Raw genomic sequence first — 21,847 nt, 5'->3', positions numbered from 1 at the left:
GTATAACTAATATAACAAAGAAGTCTGTCTATTTTTTTTTTAATGATTTAATTATTTGTTTATTATGTTAAGGCCTAAATGCCATCTCCAAAACAGCCAGGAATTACATGTAGGGGAGAAATACTGGTCATATTTTAACATGTAAAAAGACTTTAGGTCAGTTTAAAATAACCACCATGCATGACTTTTTATTAATGAACCCCCCTTCAAGAAAAATTAAATAACCCATTGACACCTGCATGTCCTCAGATATAGCTATACCTCTACAACTGAAAGTACTCTTATAGGATGTTCATCATATATGCATTCTGAAAATACAGTCATCATGAATACTATAAGCATCTTTGCTCTAGCACCAAAGCACAGTCCCTGCCCTGTTTGCCCGTTCCACATAACCAACAGTCTTAATGATCATATGATGGCAGGTTAAAGTCCTTCTGAGAGCCATGAGATCGTTTCTCCAGGTGAATTCCTGGCATTTTCTGAAGGATTTAAGTACTCTTGAGCTATTCAGGAAAAGAATCGGGCCAGTCAAGAATGAGCCAAGTCAGCCTGTACATACACAAGGAATTTCTTGGGCTGCCTAAAACATGGTACAATCCCGAAGCCACGGTGTGAAGCTTTTGAAATATAGATTTGGGAAAAGAGGAGTCTCTCTCTCTCTCTGCATAAACTATGTATTTATATAAAATATAAAAGTGAGTATCCAAGTGCTTTAAAATAATAGATGGTTGTAAAATTTTAATAAATACAGAACAGATTCAAGAATTAGGTGTAATTTCATGTGCAAGACTTTTTATTGGGATATGTCCCAACCTGTCTGCAGATGTCATTAATGACATTAATAATGACTGCGTTCCTTTTAGGTGTGCCCGGTCCAGGGCCCTGCTATTGTGAACGCTGGGCCTTTTGTCTTACTAGGACACTTAAATGGAACAGAGTTTACGTTATTAGCTGCACCTGTGCTTTTCATGTTTTAACAGGCCTGCTGGGAAGAAGCTGAGTGGAAGTCAGCAATAGTGGATTGTCAGAAATTAAAACAATTGGAATTGGATACTATATATAGGCTTCAAACAGATAATGGATCAGTGGTAGTTTTCATGTTTGGGATCTCATTTTTATTCAAGCAATAGAGGCTCTGGGGACAGTTACTTCCCCTCAAAACTGACTGACAGGTGAAGACTGTTCGAGCACCGAGCTGACTGATCTCCAACACCACGGCCAGAGTCAATGCCACACTGCTCAGGTTTCTCTTCCTCTCGCTTCCTCTGAATGTCAGTCAACAGCTGCTTTTGAAGATTAAAAGCTGCTGCTGTTTCTCAACTGTCTATAAGTTTGAGTGCATTCGTGTGTGGTTTTTAGCCAGCTTTCCTTTCATCTGCTATTTCCCTATTGTTTCCTCACAAGGGATTCAAATTTCACCAAGTCATCTTTTTTCATACACTTGAAAGCCTTGAAGGAACCACCTACATACTTGTGTAACCTCAAAGTTTGACACCATAAACACTCCTAGTTATTTCACATTCTCGTAACCATTGTTGCCGGTGCTTGTTGAAGCCTCTCCTATAGCTGGCTGGGCCAAATGCTTTCATACACACAAGTGTGCCTAAAGAGGATTAAGAATTTAAGAAGATTAGATTAATGAACTCATGATTGTAATCTAGGGTTAATTCATTTTGCTGCACTTTAACCCAACCCTCCCTTCCCCCCATTGAGCCTTGTGTGGCTCAGCGCCAAAGTGGTCTGAGGACAATTGTGTATGTGTGAGTATGTGTGTGTATTTTTTTGCATGTGCTTGGGTGCTAGCATTGTGTAACATGGTCATTAATTACTCTTAGGCAGGCACGCCACTAATCAGACCCCCGCGATGATTCCTCAATGCCCCCAGCGTTGCAACAAGCCACTCACACAGTGTCTGTTGACAGGGACAGTAACCGTCTCTCCATTGTTGCCTGCAGACTCACTGTACCACATGTTTGTTCACTCAAGGCAGGTGGTCTTCTCAGTGAGGTCATCCCGTCTGAAACATAAGGAGAGGGGTCCTCGTAGACGGGGTCATCCTCTTGCCAGGGCCTCAACTCCAAACAATGCAGAGGTTCTTATGACGTTCTATTTATGTGGTTGGCTCCTGCTTTCCACATAGTTTTAGTGGCAAGTTGGTCCAGAAATATTACAATAACTACCTTGGAATGATTGACTGAACAATAATGTAATGCAATTATACAATGGATAAACACAATATATTAAATATCCTGATTGAAATTACACGATGTGAAAGCATTATTCTTATTTTTTTTGGTATCATAATTGCATTTCTAATACAGCTTGCTGTGGAGGATAAGGATGAGATACATAGTTTTGCAAATAAATGAAATTAAAATGTACTCCCAGATTTGATTCCCAAATTTTACAATACACAATGTGCAGCCAAAAACAAGATAAGGCAATTTATCACATTAGCTTTATACTTCTCCTCACTGTTTTATTACCTGTATCTTTGTATATCTTCTCATTGACTGCACAGCCTGTTTTCATTACAGCATGATTATTTTGTATTCCCACTAATATATATTATATTATCTTTTATATTTTGATAAATGTTGTATTTGTATCCCTTTATTTGACATCTGGACTATCTTATTCTAATTTTGACTTGCTTGATTTTCTTTTTAAACATGTTTTAATAGCATTGCTGAAGGGGGCCTGATATCTAGCAATTTATTGCCAATGACTGCTTCTCTGTAATTAATAGTTGTGACAACAAATAACTTGAAACTTTTAAAATAAAACAAAAGCATATCAAACCGTGGCATTGCATATTTGTTGGTACATAAGTAATGCATATATATTATTACATATATTATACCGTTACAATCAGTGGTCAATCTAACTATTTACCTATACATAGAGGGCTGATTTTGCATTAAACAATTTAAACATTCAAAGTCCAAGAGTCTAATTCCCTCCTTGAAAGTTTTAGACCGTGTTATTCAGGTGAGAAGTCCTCTACCTCCACCGTGCGGCAGACATGCGTGTGTGCGCGCACGTGTGTCGAGGCTCGGAGGGGAAGCGGATATGTGTGTCCTGACAAGCCGTCTGTGTTTCCTAAGTACTGTTGTTATTAAACACGTGTTTAATATGAAATACAAAATGTGTACAGTGGCGGTAGATTTCTCCCACCGTAACTCGATATCTTGTCTGCTCACCAAAAAAAACAAAAAACATTTCTTATGTGGGGCATTCCTTTTCCGGAAGTGACGTACGCAGTCTTCCGTTGCTGTCAAGGGCATCGACAACTAACGTTAGCCAAGCCGAGCAGGTAGCTGTCCACACGTGCATTTACAGAAGATCGATACAGCTGCAGCTTCGCTAACGACTCCGGTGGAAATGGACGGGTTCGGGTCAGACTTCCCCGCGGGGGCATCGGGAGGGAAAGTGGACACCGGGACCATCATGGAGCAAGTCAAGGTCCAGATCGCTGTGGCTAACGCTCAGGAGCTGCTGCAGGTAAGTTAAATCAATAGACGCTGCTGCTAAGCTAGCAAGCTAGACTAAAATGTTTCTAACTTATGTTTACTCTGGAAGAGTAAAGCTAAATAAAGTAACTTTATTAGAGGAAGCAGCTTGTATTATTCCCCTCACACCGTTATATGAAGAGATACTCATTGACATGTCATTATAATAAAGAAATATGACTTCTAGAAACAGTAGTCATTGAAATCTGTTGTCTTAATGTGACATTAACGTCCAAAAACCGTGACTCTTTAGCCAGATGTGCTTTTAAACCAGATTGATTGTAGTGTTTCCACCCGACTATACCTTGAACAAAGAAAGTAACACTTGCATGGCACTTACTTATAGCACTTTGTAGTTTGGCTTTCTTGAAGAAATTGTACTTTCTTGATTCTTGTTGTTCTGAGTTTGTACTCATGGTTGAAACCACTTATTGTAATTTGTTTTGGATAAAAGCGTTAGCTAAATGTAATGTAACGTTACCAAGTGCACACCGGATGATGATGTTGGGAACTGCTGTTGTAACTGCAATTCAGCTGTTAGTAATACAGTCACATGATAATAACAATGTCTTTCTGTTTCAGAGAATGACAGACAAATGCTTCAAGAAGTGCATAGGTAAACCTGGTAGCACACTGGACAACTCTGAGCAGGTATGCACTGGGCCACACAAAGCAGCTTGAGATGCACAAAGATGAGAGTTGAAAAGACTAATCAATTAACAGAAAATCTGTAGTAAATTTGGTCATCTATGATAATCTTGTGTGAAGATTTGCTACTTTTGTTTGATTTCTATGAATGTGAAGGGAATCTCTTTGAGTTTAGGACTGTCTGTACTGACAAAACAAGCAATTTGAAAATGTCAATTTAAGTCCTTTTAATGAGCATTTTAACCAGCTTTTAATACATTATAGACAAAATGATTAATTGAGAATGTAATTTGCAGAATGATTTATAATGAAAGTAATTGTTAGTTGCAGCCTTAAGAAAGGATCAGGAACTATGTCACTATAACTGCCTTTTTGTTCTCACAGAAATGTATTGCCATGTGTATGGACCGGTATATGGACGCCTGGAACACCGTGTCCCGAACATACAACTCCAGATTACAGAGGGAAAGAGCTCGTATGTGAAGATACCTCTCCTCATCCTTCCTTCCCCTTCTGCTGCTGCTTACGGTGAGGAGGAGTACAGTATTTCCACTGGAGGCCAGGAGCTGTGCACAGGAGTGTCGTGGCAGCAGCAGCACACCATCGTCATCCCAATACCTCCCAGGCAGGCAGGAAGGCAGGCAGGCAGACAGACAGACAGGGAGACAGACAGACAGACAGACAAGCGGAGCCTGTGGACTAGTCATAACACAAGTCTCTGCAGAGATTTTCATTTTACTCTGAGGAACATAAAGAAACAATGTTTGTTCATTTCTGTTTTTATGTCATGAATAATTCCTCTTTTGGTTAACAAGTAAACATGTGTTGTTAAAAGCTGCAATTTACACCTGCATGTTTAACGACATGTAGGTCATGAGAATTTGAAACTCCAAATGCCTGTTGGAATGAACACAAGCGTGATGAAGTACTTGCTAGCCCAGACATTTGGAGTAATTATCGCAGTATCCGTTTACTTAATAGTGTGGCTTCAATAGCAACACTGAAACCTCCCTGCCTTTTACATTAAGGTGGAATGTTTCTTGTGTTTAAGCGCCTGTATAATTGGGACACATAATCTGTAATAACTGTAAAGGGGATAATGTCTTTGTCACCACAATTGCTCCATAAAATACTATCAGCATGTTTGTTGCCAATTATTTTCATTGTGCTAATGCTCAGAGAAAGACTTAACATTTTTGCCATATATATATATATAAGCTGCACAAATGGAGCCCTTAAGGGACAACACAGGCTTTATGTAATATGCGTTTACATTAAAAGACCTTAAAATCAAAAAGAAGACTTGAGGACCAATAACTGAACCTGACATTCACAAGCCTTCCAAACAGTCTGATATCAAAGTACGCCTGGAGAACAAAACTGTTTTGTCTGGTCTGTTTTCTAGTTGTCACTCTATCTGCCGCCCTCCACAGTAGTGGGCTTGTTTCAGCAGGGTCTGCCGTGCTGTATACAGGGTACTGAACCGTTCTCATCCGTATGTGCACACAATGTCAGATGTCTGGGAACCACCCTCCTTTTATCCCGTCCTGCTGAGATTGTCTCGGGAAGTAAGAGCCACGGAAGCGTGTGAACATTATTTGCAGTGTGAGCAAATGGAATGGTTTTCATGAAAATTCAATAAATCTTGTTTATCAGAGTCCTCTCTTGTGTCTCTCATCACAAAGAGTGTCAATGAAACATCACCATGGGGTTATCAAATGCAAGTCAAAATTATATTAAAGCTGATTCCAGTTTCACTTTTATCATACATAGCTATATTTCCCCCAGAAAACCCACCTTTTAGAACACTTATTACATTGCATATTTAGAATAGATAAATACAAAAAAAGACAAGGAAAATGTACCCATAAATGAACCACATATATCCAGAACCCCACAAAGAATGAAAATAAAAATACCCAATGTACAGTAAGTTTACCAGAAAATAAATAACTGAAATAAATACTTTCAATCATGCATGGGCTATCAAAATGTCCACAATCCCGTTCAGTATTCTCCTTATTTCTTCAGTACATTATGAAAGAGGATGGTCCAAGTTCAGATAACTGGAGCATTTACAAACAGCACCTATAATAATAACTGCAGGTCCCAGATCAATACTTCAGAAACTATGTATGTGTGGCTTTCAGCATGACTTTAGTCCTTTTACAGTACAGTTTTCTGGAGAAGATGTATCAGGAAAATCCACATGTTTTTGTTGTTGGTTCAGCTCCTTTTTCCTCTCTTCAGAAAGGCAGGTATGTAGATATCCATTTCCTGACAGACGTAACACGAGTGTAAACCCCCGGAAAACCAATTCGACCACATCCATGTCCCCAGCTGGTCACTCCAGCAATAAACCACTGGCCAGAGGGCGTGCGGCAGGTCAGCGGCCCTCCAGAGTCTCCCTGGATGAGAAGGGAGAAAGAACATCAGATTGGCTTTTAATAACTTGTTAGAAATTAGAATAACCTCAATCATATGCAGTCTCCAGCATGTAAAGAGAATGAAACAATTAAGGATGAGTGAGGGATCAGAAGAGCTGAGTATGTATAAAGAGAATGCCACTTGGATCGCTGCTGAGATGCCGGGTGCTTTGACCGAGACAGGAATGCATGAGGCTTCCCTTACATAAGGAGATTACAGAGAGGAAGCGAGTCGAAAGGGGGGCTCTGTATTTTTAGGAAAGAAAGTCTGCTCTCTCCCATCAGATACACATCTCTCACTTAAGTGTTGCAATGTTCCTCAACAAGCAGCACTTGGTTTTCTTCATCAATATAATATCTGACAATTTCAAAACCATGAATTATTCATATTCTGTTTCTTTTTTTCCAAAGACAAGTCCTAGAAGCATTTCTAAAGAATAGAAGGGCAATATTTACTTTGCTCTGACCCGGTTAACCATCCACTGTAAAAAAAAAAAAAGATTTATCGGCACAATGGCCCTATTTCCCAGAGCCTCTGTGCATTCATGTAGTCCACAATCTCATCGCTCAGATGATGCCAAGACTGCACCACCAAGATGCCCGGCCCATTTCCAGGCTGTGTAAAAGGGATTTGTGTAACATGGTCCAGCAACTTACCAAACAGGTGTCCCTCCCTCCCTCAATGGAACCAGCACACATCATGTGAGGAGTCAGCACGTCGCCATAAGACTGCTGGCAGTCTGGCTGGTCAATGATGCTCACTGCAGCTTTCTGCAGCAGGTTGGTCAAAGAACCTGTGCCAAAAATGATATTAGTGGGAAATGCATTTTCACAAAGATTCCAATGCCGTTTCTAGAAAGAAAAGTTGCTGTTGCATTTTTTTTTACTACTGTGAGCACTGCAATGCATATTCAATTCACCTCCATTGTTCTGATGCGGCAGCAGGGTTTTAGTGGTCAATAAGTCAGAACTTCAGCTGATAAATGTGAAACTATCTGCATGGCTAAACACCAAAAAGGGTAAATGAGAAATAATGTGTGAGCAGGCCATCTGGTAGTGTTTAAAAAATTGTATTTTATCATATTTGTTCTATGTTCTATTCAGTCCTTAAGATCATGATGATGTAGAACTTCTGCTCCTCTGATATTTTCTTGCTTTTACTAAACACTTGTTAAAATTCCAATACAATAGTGTCCAATTTTCTAAGTTGTTATAAAATGTAACATCATTATGCAATTGTTCAAAGTTTTCTGGGAAACTGAGCCCAGTGTCGGTCCAATTTTAAATCCCTTACCTCCTTCCCTCATGGACCCCCAGCCTGCGATGTAGCACTCTGTATTCTTGGGGAAGCGGTGCACCGGTGAGGGGAGACAGACAGACTGGATGGTGAAGGACATGGGGGCCGGGACTGCCAGCTCCAACAGAGCCACGTCATGGTCCATGTTGTCGCCATTGAAGGCTGGGTGGATGATGACCCTCTGGATGGGGATGACCAGGGCTCCTACCCCAGAGCGCAGCACAGATCCAAGGCTCACAGCCCAGTTAGTGGGGCTCAGGTCACTGGGGGTTATAAATGAAGGCTTAGTACCATCCATTATTTTTTATATCAATATTAGTGGGGTCAAGTTTAGGTTCAGCAGTACGTTTTGAGGCAGTGTGCCGCTGTGAGTAACCATTTGCTGTGAATGAGCGTGGCGCCACAACGGTGCAGTCTCTGGAACTGGAGACTACCAATCCAAGGCCACTCCCCCCTTCGAGCTGTTACTCCACCCACAATCCTGTGGGAGCCCAACGAAGGACGCATGCCACAGTCTGCAACAAAAACATTCAGCAGAAATATTTTTCTTTAAATACAGCATATGCATTCCTTTACCCATATACACTTACCACAGTTTCTTTCGTCGTCCTGGTTGGGGCAATCTGGGACGCCATCACACTCTGGGTTGACCTTGCTGATGCAGGAACTGGTGCTACACTGGAAGTTTCCAGTGCAGTTCAAGACTGGAAGACATGAAGGAAAGATTGTGTGGCATGAGTGTACACAATTATTTGTGATACCACATGTATGACTTCCTTAATTTAGTTTCTCTAGGGAACAGAGGAATGAGATTAATGTGTAACCTCTGTTATTTTTCAGTTTTTGTGTCTAAGTGACCAATGGGGACACCAATTTTTTTAATTGGTTCAGTATTGAGGGAGTACGCCGCAGAGGACAGGCGCTAAACAGGTCGTAGTGTCATTGCTCAGGGATATTCCTCACTGTCACTTTACATTCGCTAAAAGTGCTTGCTTTTGCCACTGACAGAACAGTATCATATAGACAAAGGTAACACCCGCCCACTACTCCATGCCACAATTGTATTGACTACGTTTTGATTGTATTTGACCTGAAGAAGATCCAAGTAGAATCAGAATCAGTCAATAAAGTTAATAAAGTGTGCAGGCTTAGCCTTTTTCTCATGAGTCGCTCACACACAAAACATGGGGAAATAAGGGCCGGGTTGAAAAATACCAGTTAACCTTTAAGCTGCTCTCCGCATGACATTACCAGTCAGTGTTGGTGCAGATGACACATCCATGGCTATGGTCCTGGGTACTGGCGGATCATACAAGCTATCTTCTGACACAGTAACTGGCACAGTGGGAACAGACTGATAGTAATCATGGAGCAGGCTGGGATTTGTGTGGCTTAAAATCCAGTTGCGGAGCCTGGTGATGCGGGAATAAACCCCAGGCTTGTTGATCTGGGCACAGCCAACACCCCAACTCACCACCCCAGCCAGGAAGAACCTCCCTGGGGCCCCCTCGCACACCAGAGGCCCTCCGGAGTCACCCTGCAGGGAAAGAACAAGACATCTGATTCTCTGATGTGGGAACAGTCCAACTTGTTACTGTCATTTTCGTGACATTCCTGTTTCAACTTAAATTCAGTGTCAGATAATCAGTGTTTGTTGATTAGTATGCACACTGTAATTTCAATGATTTCATACATTGAACTCGGTTTAGAAAATTCAATGACCTATGAAGGGTGAGCAGCAAACAAGTGGGCAAGAGGTTGAAACAGAGATGTATCTAAGCAAGAGCATATGCCATTTTAATAAGCAGGGCACCAAATTGCTTTAAATTGATCTGTAATGGGAGCTAGATTGAGCATATACGGTGGAATTGTCATATTTTCTCTGTGTATTATTATAAACAGCACACATCATGTTACGCTGAGATGAAAACAATAGCAACACCTCCAGGCCTGTCTTTTAAGGGTGGGACCAGAGTTAACATGCAGATTTGAACCTACTTATAGTTTCAAGATCGTTAGTGTTTGTTTACAAACTTTACCGCGAGACAAGTAAGTATTGTAAGAAAATGTAAGTTGATAGCTCGTGCTCTTGTAGTCACCTTATGTGAACCAAGTAAAACAGCACTAACCTGGCACGAGTCCACCTTGCCCTGTAGGAATCCGGCACACATCATGTTGTGAGAAACCTGTCCTCTGTACACAGATGATTTATTGCACACATTGGAGTCGATGATTTTCACCACAGCCTTCTGCAGTGTGGTAGGCAATTGGACTGAATGGCCGAAGAGCACAAGATGACAGAATTGCTCATACTGATCATACTTCAACGTGCAGTCCTACAATCATTTCTTCATCTGACTGGCATCAAATGACTTAAGTGCCCTGTTCAGTTATTGTTTGTTTCTCAATATTGGAAAACATTGCCTGAGAGTTAAAAAACAATAATTCCCCAAACATTAAAACATCATTGACGTCATAGTATTTGATGTGTTGAGGTGTACTCCTGCAGGCAAACTCACAATTAAACTGGTGCAGTGCACCCCACCCTGAGACCATGCAGTTCTGTCCGGGGGAAAACACGTGAGACGGGGCGGGCAGACAGACAGGCTGGATGTAAGAGCTTAAGGTGAGAGGGGTCTCCAGCTCCAGTACGGTAACATCGCTGTCAGTGGTCTGAGGGTTGTAGTCTGGAGACACAACCAGGGACTTGATGTTCACTGTTATGGACTCTGACTCAACCCCGCTCACTATTCTGGCCCCTACAAGGGCCGTCCATTCTTTGGGGTCATTGTTCCTGGAAAACAGATAAGAAAGAGAGAGCAATTTGGTTGTCCCATAAATTATTAATGCTGATGTGGCAAGTTTAGTTTGCGTCACTGATTGGGAGATTCATAAATAACTCCTCAGTAACTTGAAGATGATAACTACCTCTCAAAGCAGTGCGCCGCACTGACCAGCCAGCGTTCGTTGATGATGGAGGCTCCACATGTGTGCACTTTTGAGAGCCTCAGACTGACCTGCCATGGCAGCTCGCCATGCCGAGCATCCTCACCACCCACCACCCGACTCCCCATAGCGGGGCGGATACCGCAGGCTGAGAATAAAAGTTTGATGATTCAAGATGGAGATGAAGCGGGGATGTTTTTAGTTACGCCAGTTACCTTACCATACGACCAGTCAGGGACAGTTTTATTTACTATTTACCAATAACAACTGAGAAAAGAAAATTGAATAACAGGGATTAAAAGGACAGCAGTAGTGTGAAGTCATTTACCACAATGAGCTTCATCAGATCCATCTGCACAGTCGGGGAGGAAGTCACAATCTGGATTAAATTTTGTGACACATTCTCCGTTGTCACAAGTGAAAGTGTTGTCAGGACACCTGGCTGGAGAGTATAATATAATTGTATTAATATTTGTAATTAGTATAAAGTATAATTTGTTTTCACACAACATTTAAGTGAGTGACTGTGGCTCAGTGGTAAGCAGGGTCGTCCTTCAATTAGAGGATCGGTGGTTCGATCCCCGGCTCTGTTAGCCCACGTCGATGTGTCCTTGAGCAAGACACTTAACCCTAAATGGCTCCTGTAGCTGTGCCTACGGTTTATGAATGGTTGATAATCCTGATGTGGCACCTTGCATGGTAGCTGCTCTCTTCAGTGTGTGATTGATGTCATGTAGTGTTAAAGCACTTTGAGTAGTTGGAAGACTTGAAAAGTGCTGTACGGGTTCTTTTTTTTAAGTAGAATACTGATGCGCTAGTCAAATATTACAGCGCTTTAACATGTTTCAAATGTGTCTGTCTTCAAACAATACTTACATGCCCAAATGTACATTGCAAGAGTTATTGATCACTGTATTCATGCCACCTGTTCATTCGCAACGTGACTCCATCGTGTGAGAATGAAAACTAAATCCACGATCTTCATTGCATACAAAAATATACCCCAAAATTCAGCAAAGTGCAAAATTCCCCTTTTAGTGTCCCAGTTTTCTACCGCCAGTGAAGGGACAGTAACACAAGGAGGGAACTTTCTACTTAAAACTACACCTGCCTGATTTGACTTACTTAGACTGTTGAAACCTCATTTTGGCTTCAGGTAAACTTCAGAATGCATTTTTGCACAGAACAAGGACTGTGGATTTTGTCCCCTGTGTCATACCTTGGAATTACATAATGAAGGGATCTCTTCACAGAGTTGTTTAAATTTAAGGTCTGAAAATTGTAACCTTACCTTTAAAAGTCACAGAAAAAAGCAAGATCAGCTCATTAAACAATTTTTCATTGAGAAAAGGCACATTTGTCTGTGATTAACAGGTTAGGAAGTCAGACTATCCGCCCTGATATTAAAAACACAACCCATTTGGTATTCCACGATGCAGTAAACACATGTTGGAGGATTATATGCAGGCACACTTTAACAAGGGTCAACATATTCACTCACCTATCAAATCATCTCCAATAGAATAAAAGGACTTCCCACTGGCTCCTGAGAATGAGGAGAAAGACAAAGATCCTGTGAGCATTTTTGAAGCCCTTACACAAGACATCACACAGCTGTTGCTTATTTGTGTTACTCCCACTACTACACACACCCACTTGTAGAACCACACACTGATGACAGTATAGTTGTACTACCTAGTAAGATGATCGAGGTGATCTCTCCAAATTCTGGCACCTTCAGTGGTTTCCCATTCATTACTGAACCAAGTCCTATTCTCAGCAAGTCCTGAACAAAGTTGTCTGAATACTGCTGGACCTTGGACACCATGAAGCCCAGTCTGACTGTTGCCATCACGTCACCATTAACGTTACTGGGAAGAAACAGACAACGCTGTGTGTTTCATCTTTTAGATGCTTTTTTGCTTGGATTAAGTCCTCAACTTCAGTTCAGCTTTCACTCACCCATAGGCAACAATACTGCATTCAACGTAGTGATGCGATATCGACGAGGCAGTGAAGACATTTTTGATCTGTAAGAAGAGAACATTTTAAACATAAATACAACAAAATAAAATATTTGGCTCCCAACATGGCGACAGTCTGCACTAACCTTGGACTTTAAAACGGAGGTCAGTACTATGGAGAAACCAGAGTTCTCATCCTGCAGAACTGGATTATACTTCAGACCTGTCAGCTCCACTGTCTCCATAAAATGATGCTGCTCCTGCACCAGGTAGGCTGGCAACGACAGAGTAGAAGTGGTTCATTCTTACAGAACAATTAAGTTAAAAAAGAGTGTGTTTAACAGAGAAGTCTGATTAGCTCATAACATGTTGCACCTGTACATGTTTAAGTATGTGATTATGTGGCGAATGTGATACTCACCAATAAGCAGGCCTACAAAGACCCCGATAATGAGGAAGAAGAAGAGGAAGGCTAAGAAGATGCCCCTGCAGTAGCCAGGGGAGGCTCTTGAAGAGGACCACGGCTCTCCTCTTCCTCCTCCATCCTTCTTCACCTCCATGTTGGATTCACAGCACCAACCTCACAACTCACATTGCACTGTATGCAGTATCATAATGCCCTACACACAAAATCCGGTCCGGTCCTGGTAAAAGATACAGTGACATTATTTGGAAAATGAAAAAAAAACAGACTGAGATTGTGAGGCATTATAGACTAATTCACTGGGTAAAGCTGCACAACAGGGTGGATATCATTAGTATGAGATAAATAAGAACACATTTACATTTTGACTGTATATCATAATATTTAAAACATCTAAAATAATAATAATAATAATAAGGCATAGTTGATAGATACTGAATGACATGTATTATCACAAATCAAATTGTACAATAATGAACACGATGGTAGCAAAAACAATTGGGATTCACTAATGAAATTACCACAATTCATTAAATCTAGCTTTAGTTCACTGGGAAAACTAATTGTTTAATTAAAAGCCCCGGTGTTCCTATGAGAAAATGCTCATTATAAAGTCGTAATGACCACACAGACAAATAAAGCATTGAGCTGGCTGAGATTGTGACTACGTGCGTAACACAGACCAGGGAGGCCATGTTACAGCTCGACCACAGCTCAGATCTGGAACACCACGGTAACACTAAAAACATCCCTGAAAGTATTAGCAGATAAAAGCATTTCAATTACTATATGACTCGGTGAGAATATTCACTGCACCAGCAAACTCCGCGCGGTGACTCCAGGTGCATTACAGCGTGAAGCATCACACAATAGAGGCTTTATGCTCCGAAGTAAACTCACCTACTTCTTTCCTCCGAACGCTGACATTCACGATCTCCCGCAGCTCTCAGTGTTTGCCTTGGCGCGCATAAGAAAGGATACATGGATGGAGGAAGGCAAATGAGGACGGAGCGGTCCGCTTTTTGTTGCACCTGCCACGGGGCGTAACGCAGGTAGCTCACCTTTTCAGTTTACTTTAGAATGTCGACCCTCCTCCCATCTATTGATCCCCTCGGTTCCACCCCAATGGACGCAGGCATTACTCCTGTCACCGCAGAGCTCTCATAATCTCTAGGTACATAATTCATGTATTTTACTCGTTTACACAAAACAGATTAAAACAAAAAGCAAACACAAACGGGCATAAAATATCTCCTCAGTGGAGCCCAGTGCTCCCTCTGGTCCAGTCTAGCTCCATCGACACAGTGAGTGAGCAGCAGAGGAGGAGCGAAGACTCCAACTATGAACTATGAGGGTTCTCTTACCTACAGTACCGTCTCTGGTGCCTTAAATGAGAATTCATTTTTATTTAGGATTTATTTATTTTTGCACAATTCAAACAATACAATAAACGGACATAACAGAGATAAATTAACATCACAGTGCAGGAAGAGGCAAAAAGCCAACTGGTCTTATTTGAAGCCTTCACCTATATAATATTTACAATTTTACAACATTACAAATGAAATATGCATAAGACAGACAACAAAAGAAAAAGAAAGAAAGAAAGAAAATAATGTAGTTGTGTCGAGAGAGAGAGAGAGAGAGAGAGAGAGAGAGAGAGAGAGAGAGAGAGAGAGTGTGTGTGTGTGTGTGTGTGTGTGTGCGCGTGTGAAAGTAAGCATGGTTTGTGTTTTTTTAGAGATGTTGGAGTATACTCCTGCGGCATCAATGGTAATGCTACGAGTCCCCATGAGTGAAACAACTATAAATGTAGCTATAACAGCTAAAACAAGAAAGACATGAACACTAAAACATAACATATTAATTTACTGCACTGGAGGAAGTGCAGTTAGTTAACGGTCTATGTTCAGGATGTTTTTGATTCGCAAATCTAAGATGACATAAAAGTATGTTTTAAACTCACAAATCTAAATATGTTACTGAGATTCGGAGCCCCAATTCAGGTCATGAGAAAAACTCTCCGTCAATTATACGTGGCACAAATAAGTAAATAACAGTCCCTTATTTTAAATGGCTTACATTCTATTCAAACACAAATCTATTGTATACTTATATTATTCCTCCACCCTGCTTAAAGCAGAAGAGTCTGAGCCATTATTCCAACAAATTGTCAGACATGTGTGTAGACAGGCGTGAGTGGTTTATCTTCACAAACACAACACACACTCCCTTCATTTTTTTTTTACATTTTCAAAGATAACAATCAAATACTTCTGTTATTGCAAAAGAAAAAGAGGATGGAGCCCTGGCCAATCCAGCAGTTTGTCTACAAACTATCGTTAAATGTTTTCTAAGTCCCCCAACTAGTCTAAAAAAGTTGGCCAGCTTCATAAAAGATATGACATAATCTATTTTCCTGGGTGAGGATGTGGACATGGTGGAGTACAAGTTCCTGGGTGTCTCCATCGACAGCAGACTGAACTGGAAGGCCAACATCAACGCTGTCTACAAGAAGGAGATGAGTCGGCTCTTTTTCTTGAGGAAACTTCGATCCTTTGCAGCAAGATGTTGATGTTCTACCAGTCTGTTGTGGCCAGTGCTCTGTACTTCTCCATTGTCTGCTGAGGGAGCAGCTTTGGAGCCGGAGACACCAACAGACTCAGTAAACTGGTGAAGAAGGCCGGCTCCATCATTGGCTGCAAACAGGTGGTAGAGAGGACACTGAACAAATGATTGTCCATATTGGATAACCCGGACCACCCTCTCCATCACCTACTGCAGGGACAGCGGAGCACTTTCTCCAACAGACTGAGTCAGCTCCGCTGTCACAAGGACCGATACAGGAGAACATTCCTGCCAACTGCGATAAGACTTTATAATAAATCACCTCAGGCCAGATCCTCCTTCAATTGAATCAACAACCCTAGCACTGGTTTACTTTATATTCGTTGAGTTTACTTTATTTAATTTAGTTCAATTAAATATGATCTGCCCTGCTCTTTTATTGTATATATTGAGTATTTTCATACTTAACATTTTTGTTTACTCTGTAACTTGCTTGCTGCTACAAACAAATTCCCCCCTCAGGATGAATAAAATATATCTCCTATTAGTTTGTGTGATTATTAAAATGACTATGTGAATATGATCCATAGCCAACTAGTAATTTGTTATAAATTAGCCTGTATTTAACCAGGAAATTAATTTTTTAAGGACAAATTAGGCAACAATGACACCAAGCTGCAGAAATACCACAAGTGACAGTGACTGCCAAACAGTAGCAGATAGCTGAGCGCAAGAAAACAGCAGCTTGATGTTCAAATACCGTCAACTTTCAGGGTACCCTAAATACCATTTATATATTTATTTTTTTATCCACTACGCACGAGAACCAGGGAGAACAAAATTTACAACACTCGACATACATTTTCATTTTATTTTCTTATCAAAAACAACAAAGAATAGTAAAAAGTTTCTTATTGTGAATAAAAAAGTAAATGGTACGGTTAACACTTCCCAAACTTGTGGGCTCTTTACAACTCAAATCTTTGCCAACTTCAAACCACAGACAGAAACAAAGCTGAAGTGCTTTCAAGTTCCCTTTTGCTGTACAACGTATGAGTTTTAACAGAAATTTGCTCTGTTTGACGTAATATTACGATTATGTTTTCAAAAAATTTAAACAAGGAACAACTCCACAAAATGTTCACGTGTTTGCATGGTTGTATTCGTGAGTGTGACTGAATGAAGCCAGTGACAGCCTGTGTATTAGCCATCCTGCTGCTGTACGAAGGGGTTTGGTATGGCCTCCATGCCGTCCTGAGGACAGATGAGCACGACGGAGGTTCCTCTGCAGACCACCAGCCCCAGCTGCCTGGTGTCTTCTGTCAGCTTCAGCTGGTCGTCTGGATCTGGATAGACATGGACAGATTCAGGTCTGATTCATGTCTGCGACGTGAAGATCAATTTAAATGAAACTTTGACTAAGAGTAACACTACGGAGAAATCTATTCCTAGACAGATACATGTGTCCTCGCTTATAGCTCCACTCTCTTCAAGAGGAATTCTAGGTAACAAGTCGGAGGAGACAAGGAGGCACAAAATCATATACACATCTGTCCGAATACATTTCCTTTGTAGCCACTTTAACTTACCACGCATGTACTCGATCGTGCCGTCCAGCACCAGGTTCAACAGAGGATCAAACCCCTTCAGGACCCCGCTGGCTGAGAAGGAATGACACAGAGTAAATCTTGCATTTCAATGCAGGGATTCAATGCACAAATATGTACAACTACCACCGACTAAATTGTTTGGCATCACGTGAGCTTATGCTCTCCAGAACTAGTCCACCTACCCTCTCGTCCGCCTTGAAACTTCACACGAATGGGCTTGTCGATGTATTTCGACAAGTCGAAGATGCTCTCCTTTTTCTTCTTCTCTTTATCCTGCACAGAACAAAAGGGACATGTATTCAGGTGGAAGCTAGCCGCAAACAAACACGGACTCAGCCTGAGGTTAGCTTAGCAAGGCTAGCCGAGAGAGCGAACGCAAGAAAAACGTCACGTTTAGTTTCGAGCATTTCTCGGACGTCGTGTTCAGCATAAACAATACCCGGCGAAGGAAACCCACATTTTTACTTTTGCACTCAGTGTGCATGGGTGCAAAAGTAAAGAAATGTTTGAATGAAAGCTAAAGCCATATGAACTCACCGCCATGTTCTCTGTGTGACACGGAAGTGAAACTGTGACCTCAGAAGTATTCCTCCAATCAAATGGCTGAGCGCCTGTAGCTGACGTCATCGGTTTGTTGACGACTCTACTATTACCTTACTAATAGGAGGAAATTATCATAGTTTAATAATCAAACAAATTAGTGTTTAATTTTAAGTCCTTGGTCCTGTTTTATATTTAGCATCTGTTTCTCATACTGACCTCCTTTTCCTTGTTGCTTTTAGTCAGCAGTCAGTCGGGGAACATCTATTAATACCACCAGTTGGTGTGTTGTAAACTAGAACGAGGCACTGTGCAAAACTGTGAAATGGCCTGCTTAGCCGACACTGAGCTGAAACCTCAAAGCTTTAAATTCACAGCTCTCTCTGAGCAGAAAAACAAACTCAAGGAGGACGATGCTGCTCCGCGTGTGACCGACTCAAACTCTGCACCTGATGTCGTTCTACGAGTAGAAGGAGAGAGTTTTTATGTCAACCGTCAACAACTTGCCCTCCAGAGTCCCTACTTCAGGGCTCTGTTTTTTGGCGGAGGCCTAGAGAGCAGCAAAAGGAAAGTTGAGATCAAAGGTGTGAGTCTGCAGCATTTCAGGGTTTTGATGGAATACAGCAAGACATCCAGTTTATCTCTGGACAGAGAAAACGTCCTGGGGATTCTTGAGACCGCAGACTTTTTACAACTGGAGCGAGCCAGGCTTCTGTGCTGCAAGTTCTTGGAGCGTGAGCTGCACCTCAGTAACTGTCTGGGAATGATGGCCTTCGCCTGGCAGCGGGGCTGCACTCAGCTGTACACTGCGGCACGACAGGTGGTGCTCACACACTTCTCTGCTATTGTCGCTGAAGAAGACTTCCTATCCCTGTCTAAGGAAACGGTTGCAGACCTTCTTGCCTGTGATGACCTTGTCATCCATAAAGATGATCTGGCCGTGGAGGCCACCCTATGCTGGGTGTCTTTTGATTCAAAACGAGAGGAACATTTTATGGAGCTCATTCAGCTGGTGAGGCCCGAGTCGCTCTCGTTACCATTCATCACTGAACTTTTGACCAAAATGAAAAGCTCTGACCCCAGAGCCAAGCTCATCTGCATGCTGAATGAACATTTCCCGGCAGCTTGGTCGTTAGGCAGGTCAATGACGAGGACCAGGGCCAGAGAGACCCTCTTTGTCCTGGGTGGACCTCACGATCAGGAAAAGCAGTCACTGTACCAATTTCACCCACTCAGTGGTAGATGGCAGAGCTGTCCCCCTCTGCAGAGGAAGAACCTTACACAGTACTCGGTCGCTGCAGTAGGTAATGTTGGATGTGAATGATAGTGATGAAGATGAGGGTAGAAATGTATGTATTGATCCTCATGTAGAGTGTGTACAAAATGATGCATATCAATCATCTGTCTTTGTTGGGATTACTTTCCAATTAACACAGCATTCGTACTATAATGGACATTAGATTCCATACATTACATTTTCTTTGTTTTCTCATTCTCTCATTATGTAGGAGATAATGTGGTCGTGACAGGCGGCTACTTCCGGGACGTGCTGTGGTTCACTGTGGACTGGGTCAGGATGTACGAATGTGGGAACCAGCGCTGGGTGGATGGACCAGCCCTGCAGAAGTCCAGGCACAGCCACTGCTCCATAGGACTGGACTCCTCCCTGTATGTCCTGGGTGGCAGCATGGACGAAGGGCTTGTGGCCGATGTAGAAAGGCTAGTGCTGGGGTCAGAGGAGGGTTGGGAGGAGGTCAGCCCCCTGGTGAGGGCTGTGGAGAGGGCAGCCACTGTTGCTCTGGGGTCATGTATCTACGTGGCGTGTGGCCTGGATGAAAACGGGGAGGTGTATGGTGGAATTCAGAGGTACATGGTGAAGAACGATCAGTGGGATGTGGTCTCCTATTCTCCATTTCCACGGTGAGTGAGTCTTCAATCGCGCTTTGCTTTCTAATGGATTCTGACACAAACTGATATTTCTTAATTTGTGTATTGTTGTTTTTCCTTTGAGCCTTGGCTGGCCTGGTAATTATGTGAAAATTAAACTTGTTTTTGACCCCAGCTATGACCTGGTTGCCTCAGAGCTCAACGGTGCTCTCTACCTGTTTGGAGGCCAAGCCATGCGCTTTGACGTGGAAACAGATGAGTGGACTGTGCTGGAGGAGGAATGTCTGGACAGGAAGTTCTTCTGTGGCTGCACAACAGTCGGCGGCCAGATATACCTGGTCAGCGAGAAGAAGAGTAACAAAGCATTCCCAAACATGATGCTTATGGACCCTTACATAGACACTTGCATTGAGGTGGATGATGCCATACCCTGCCCTGTGCCCCTTAGAGGGTGTGTCACTATGAGAATGGTCACATGATGTAACTGACGAAAAACCAAACTACTCTAATATAATCTAATAACATAAATTGTGGATATGTATATTGGAAATGTCATTCAGAAAACTTCCCAAATATATTTTTTATGTAAGCGGTCATGATTTGGGTGAAATTAATCTTGCATAGCCAGACCTGTCCCCACAATGCTGTGTCAGTGCTAAAGAAAGATCTGGTACCACACATTATCATTCTATCATTCTATTTCTTCAACCCACTTTCAATCGCCTTGAGCAGCGCAAAGACTGGATGCATGATGGTGCCATTGCAAAACAGATATCTGCTGCAGCCTATGGCTGGCTTAATCACAGTCCATATCCGGTAAATAAGACTAGTGTAAAAGAAAAAAATATATAGACACATGCTCAAGACTATTAAAGTCTTCCACTTAAAATAAGACAGCAGGGCTAATTTATTTAATATAAGTAATTTATTAAAACTTTCCAACTGGCCAACCCATCAGCAATGCATCCATGTGTACTCATAAGAGAATAGTCTAGTGTTACTTTCATGGAAACGTGACATTTCTACTGGATTTATATCTATTAAAAAAACTACCAGATATCTTAATGGGGGTCATGAGTGCGTTATTCAGTGGTTCAGCCCTTATAGTGCTTTGTGTCGTGGGCTGCAGCTATTTAGAGGCAGACACAATCTAGTTTCTACCCACTTATCCTAAAACTGTGGACATGTAACAACTGTTTTTGGTAGTGAATGAAATTCTGTGTATACTGTGAGTGTACTGTAGTTTATGATGCTTTATGAACACAATCTCTGTTGATTATGGAACCTGGAGTCTGGAGACACTGAGCCATGTCTTTCTCTGTGTTTAAATACTCCAATCCAAATGACCTCATTGGATTTTGCTGGCATTTTCAGCCAATAAATCCCCTAAATGGCCCTTTAAAATAAGGTTCAATGCTATATGGCAGCATTGGACCTTAATAAACAACTGCTCTAATAAATATGTCACATTTCACTAATGCCCATCTGTGTGTGCATACCTTTCATGGCTTACCTATTCACACAAGCCTCACCAAGTTTTCAAGCAAAACATTGAAGCCAGTCACAGTAAGTGTTTGTCACATAATAAAAGTGTAAAAACAGCAGCCAAGGCACAAGACAAAAGTCCAGTGGAGCAAACTTTAACAGAAAACTTGTTGAGAAATCATGCTGCCTGTCACAATGATATTCAAAGTAGAAAAAGAAAAACACACACAAACGGTTTAAATCAATATTGGTAAAGGCATCATTTTAGCAGACACAGGGAGGGGAGTTCCCTCTCTATGGGATATGTTCTTCTTTGTACACCAGGAGGCGCCATAAGTCTTTTATGAGCTTAAACCGTACTGACAAAATAAAATCATATCACAGAAAAATATAACTTTATCCCTGCTAAGGGACTTCTGCAGTAGTCTTTTAGATTATGCTACAGATAACAACATAAAAACTATACCTATTAAATAAATGGTTAATAAAATATATATATATATAAAGTGGTTTATCAATAGATTTACTACAATCAAT

General features: G+C 41.6%; 4 protein-coding genes across 4 annotated transcripts; 2 read left to right on the top strand and 2 right to left on the bottom strand.

Moving 5' to 3' along the window:
* The first annotated feature begins 3,338 nt into the window (after nt 1-3,338).
* Nucleotides 3,339-5,812, top strand: timm13 (translocase of inner mitochondrial membrane 13 homolog (yeast)). The gene is made up of 3 exons (XM_079221552.1): nt 3,339-3,507; nt 4,098-4,166; nt 4,548-5,812. Exons 1-3 carry the CDS (start codon nt 3,388-3,390, stop codon nt 4,644-4,646), a joined length of 288 nt encoding a protein of 95 aa, XP_079077678.1. The 5' UTR covers nt 3,339-3,387; the 3' UTR covers nt 4,647-5,812.
* A 597-nt stretch (nt 5,813-6,409) lies between these two features.
* tmprss9 (transmembrane serine protease 9) lies at nt 6,410-13,356 on the bottom strand (the record flags this gene model as incomplete). The annotated part of the gene is made up of 15 exons (XM_079220501.1): nt 6,410-6,571; nt 7,247-7,383; nt 7,884-8,149; nt 8,233-8,401; nt 8,477-8,590; nt 9,138-9,423; nt 10,016-10,158; nt 10,406-10,680; nt 10,815-10,980; nt 11,161-11,274; nt 12,334-12,378; nt 12,528-12,703; nt 12,795-12,862; nt 12,943-13,070; nt 13,218-13,356. The coding sequence occupies 15 exons, from the start codon at nt 13,354-13,356 to the stop codon at nt 6,410-6,412; spliced, it is 2,388 nt and encodes a 795-aa protein (XP_079076627.1).
* A 3,283-nt stretch (nt 13,357-16,639) lies between these two features.
* Nucleotides 16,640-17,956, bottom strand: lsm7 (LSM7 homolog, U6 small nuclear RNA and mRNA degradation associated). Its single transcript, XM_079221573.1, has 4 exons — nt 17,936-17,956; nt 17,581-17,671; nt 17,378-17,449; nt 16,640-17,134 (listed from the first exon to the last, which is right to left on the bottom strand). The coding sequence occupies exons 1-4, from the start codon at nt 17,939-17,941 to the stop codon at nt 16,992-16,994; spliced, it is 312 nt and encodes a 103-aa protein (XP_079077699.1). The 5' UTR covers nt 17,942-17,956; the 3' UTR covers nt 16,640-16,991.
* A 307-nt stretch (nt 17,957-18,263) lies between these two features.
* Nucleotides 18,264-21,422, top strand: LOC306739152 (kelch-like protein 23; the record flags this gene model as incomplete). The annotated part of the gene is made up of 3 exons (XM_079221114.1): nt 18,264-19,242; nt 19,447-19,858; nt 20,001-21,422. The coding sequence occupies 3 exons, from the start codon at nt 18,264-18,266 to the stop codon at nt 20,302-20,304; spliced, it is 1,695 nt and encodes a 564-aa protein (XP_079077240.1). The 3' UTR covers nt 20,305-21,422.
* Nucleotides 21,423-21,847: the final 425 nt, after the last annotated feature.

The sequence above is a fragment of the Taurulus bubalis genome, assembly GCF_910589615.1.
Source record: "Taurulus bubalis genome assembly, chromosome: 7".
Taxonomy (NCBI): domain Eukaryota; kingdom Metazoa; phylum Chordata; class Actinopteri; order Perciformes; family Cottidae; genus Taurulus; species Taurulus bubalis.
The sequence above is the reverse complement of the archived record's forward strand: the minus strand, read 5'-3'. Positions and strand labels throughout refer to the sequence as shown.

Coding starts and splice junctions, on each gene's coding strand:
- timm13 (XM_079221552.1), top strand. CDS start 3,388: ATGGACGGGTTCGGGTCAGACTTCCCCGCGGGGGCATCGGGAGGGAAA. Junction 3,508..4,097: donor ACGCTCAGGAGCTGCTGCAG/GTAAGTTAAATC, acceptor TTTCTGTTTCAG/AGAATGACAGACAAATGCTT. Junction 4,167..4,547: donor CACTGGACAACTCTGAGCAG/GTATGCACTGGG, acceptor TTGTTCTCACAG/AAATGTATTGCCATGTGTAT.
- lsm7 (XM_079221573.1), bottom strand. Junction 17,450..17,580: donor GTTTCAAGGCGGACGAGAGG/GTAGGTGGACTA, acceptor ATTCCTTCTCAG/CCAGCGGGGTCCTGAAGGGG. Junction 17,135..17,377: donor CACGATCGAGTACATGCGTG/GTAAGTTAAAGT, acceptor ATGTCTATCCAG/ATCCAGACGACCAGCTGAAG.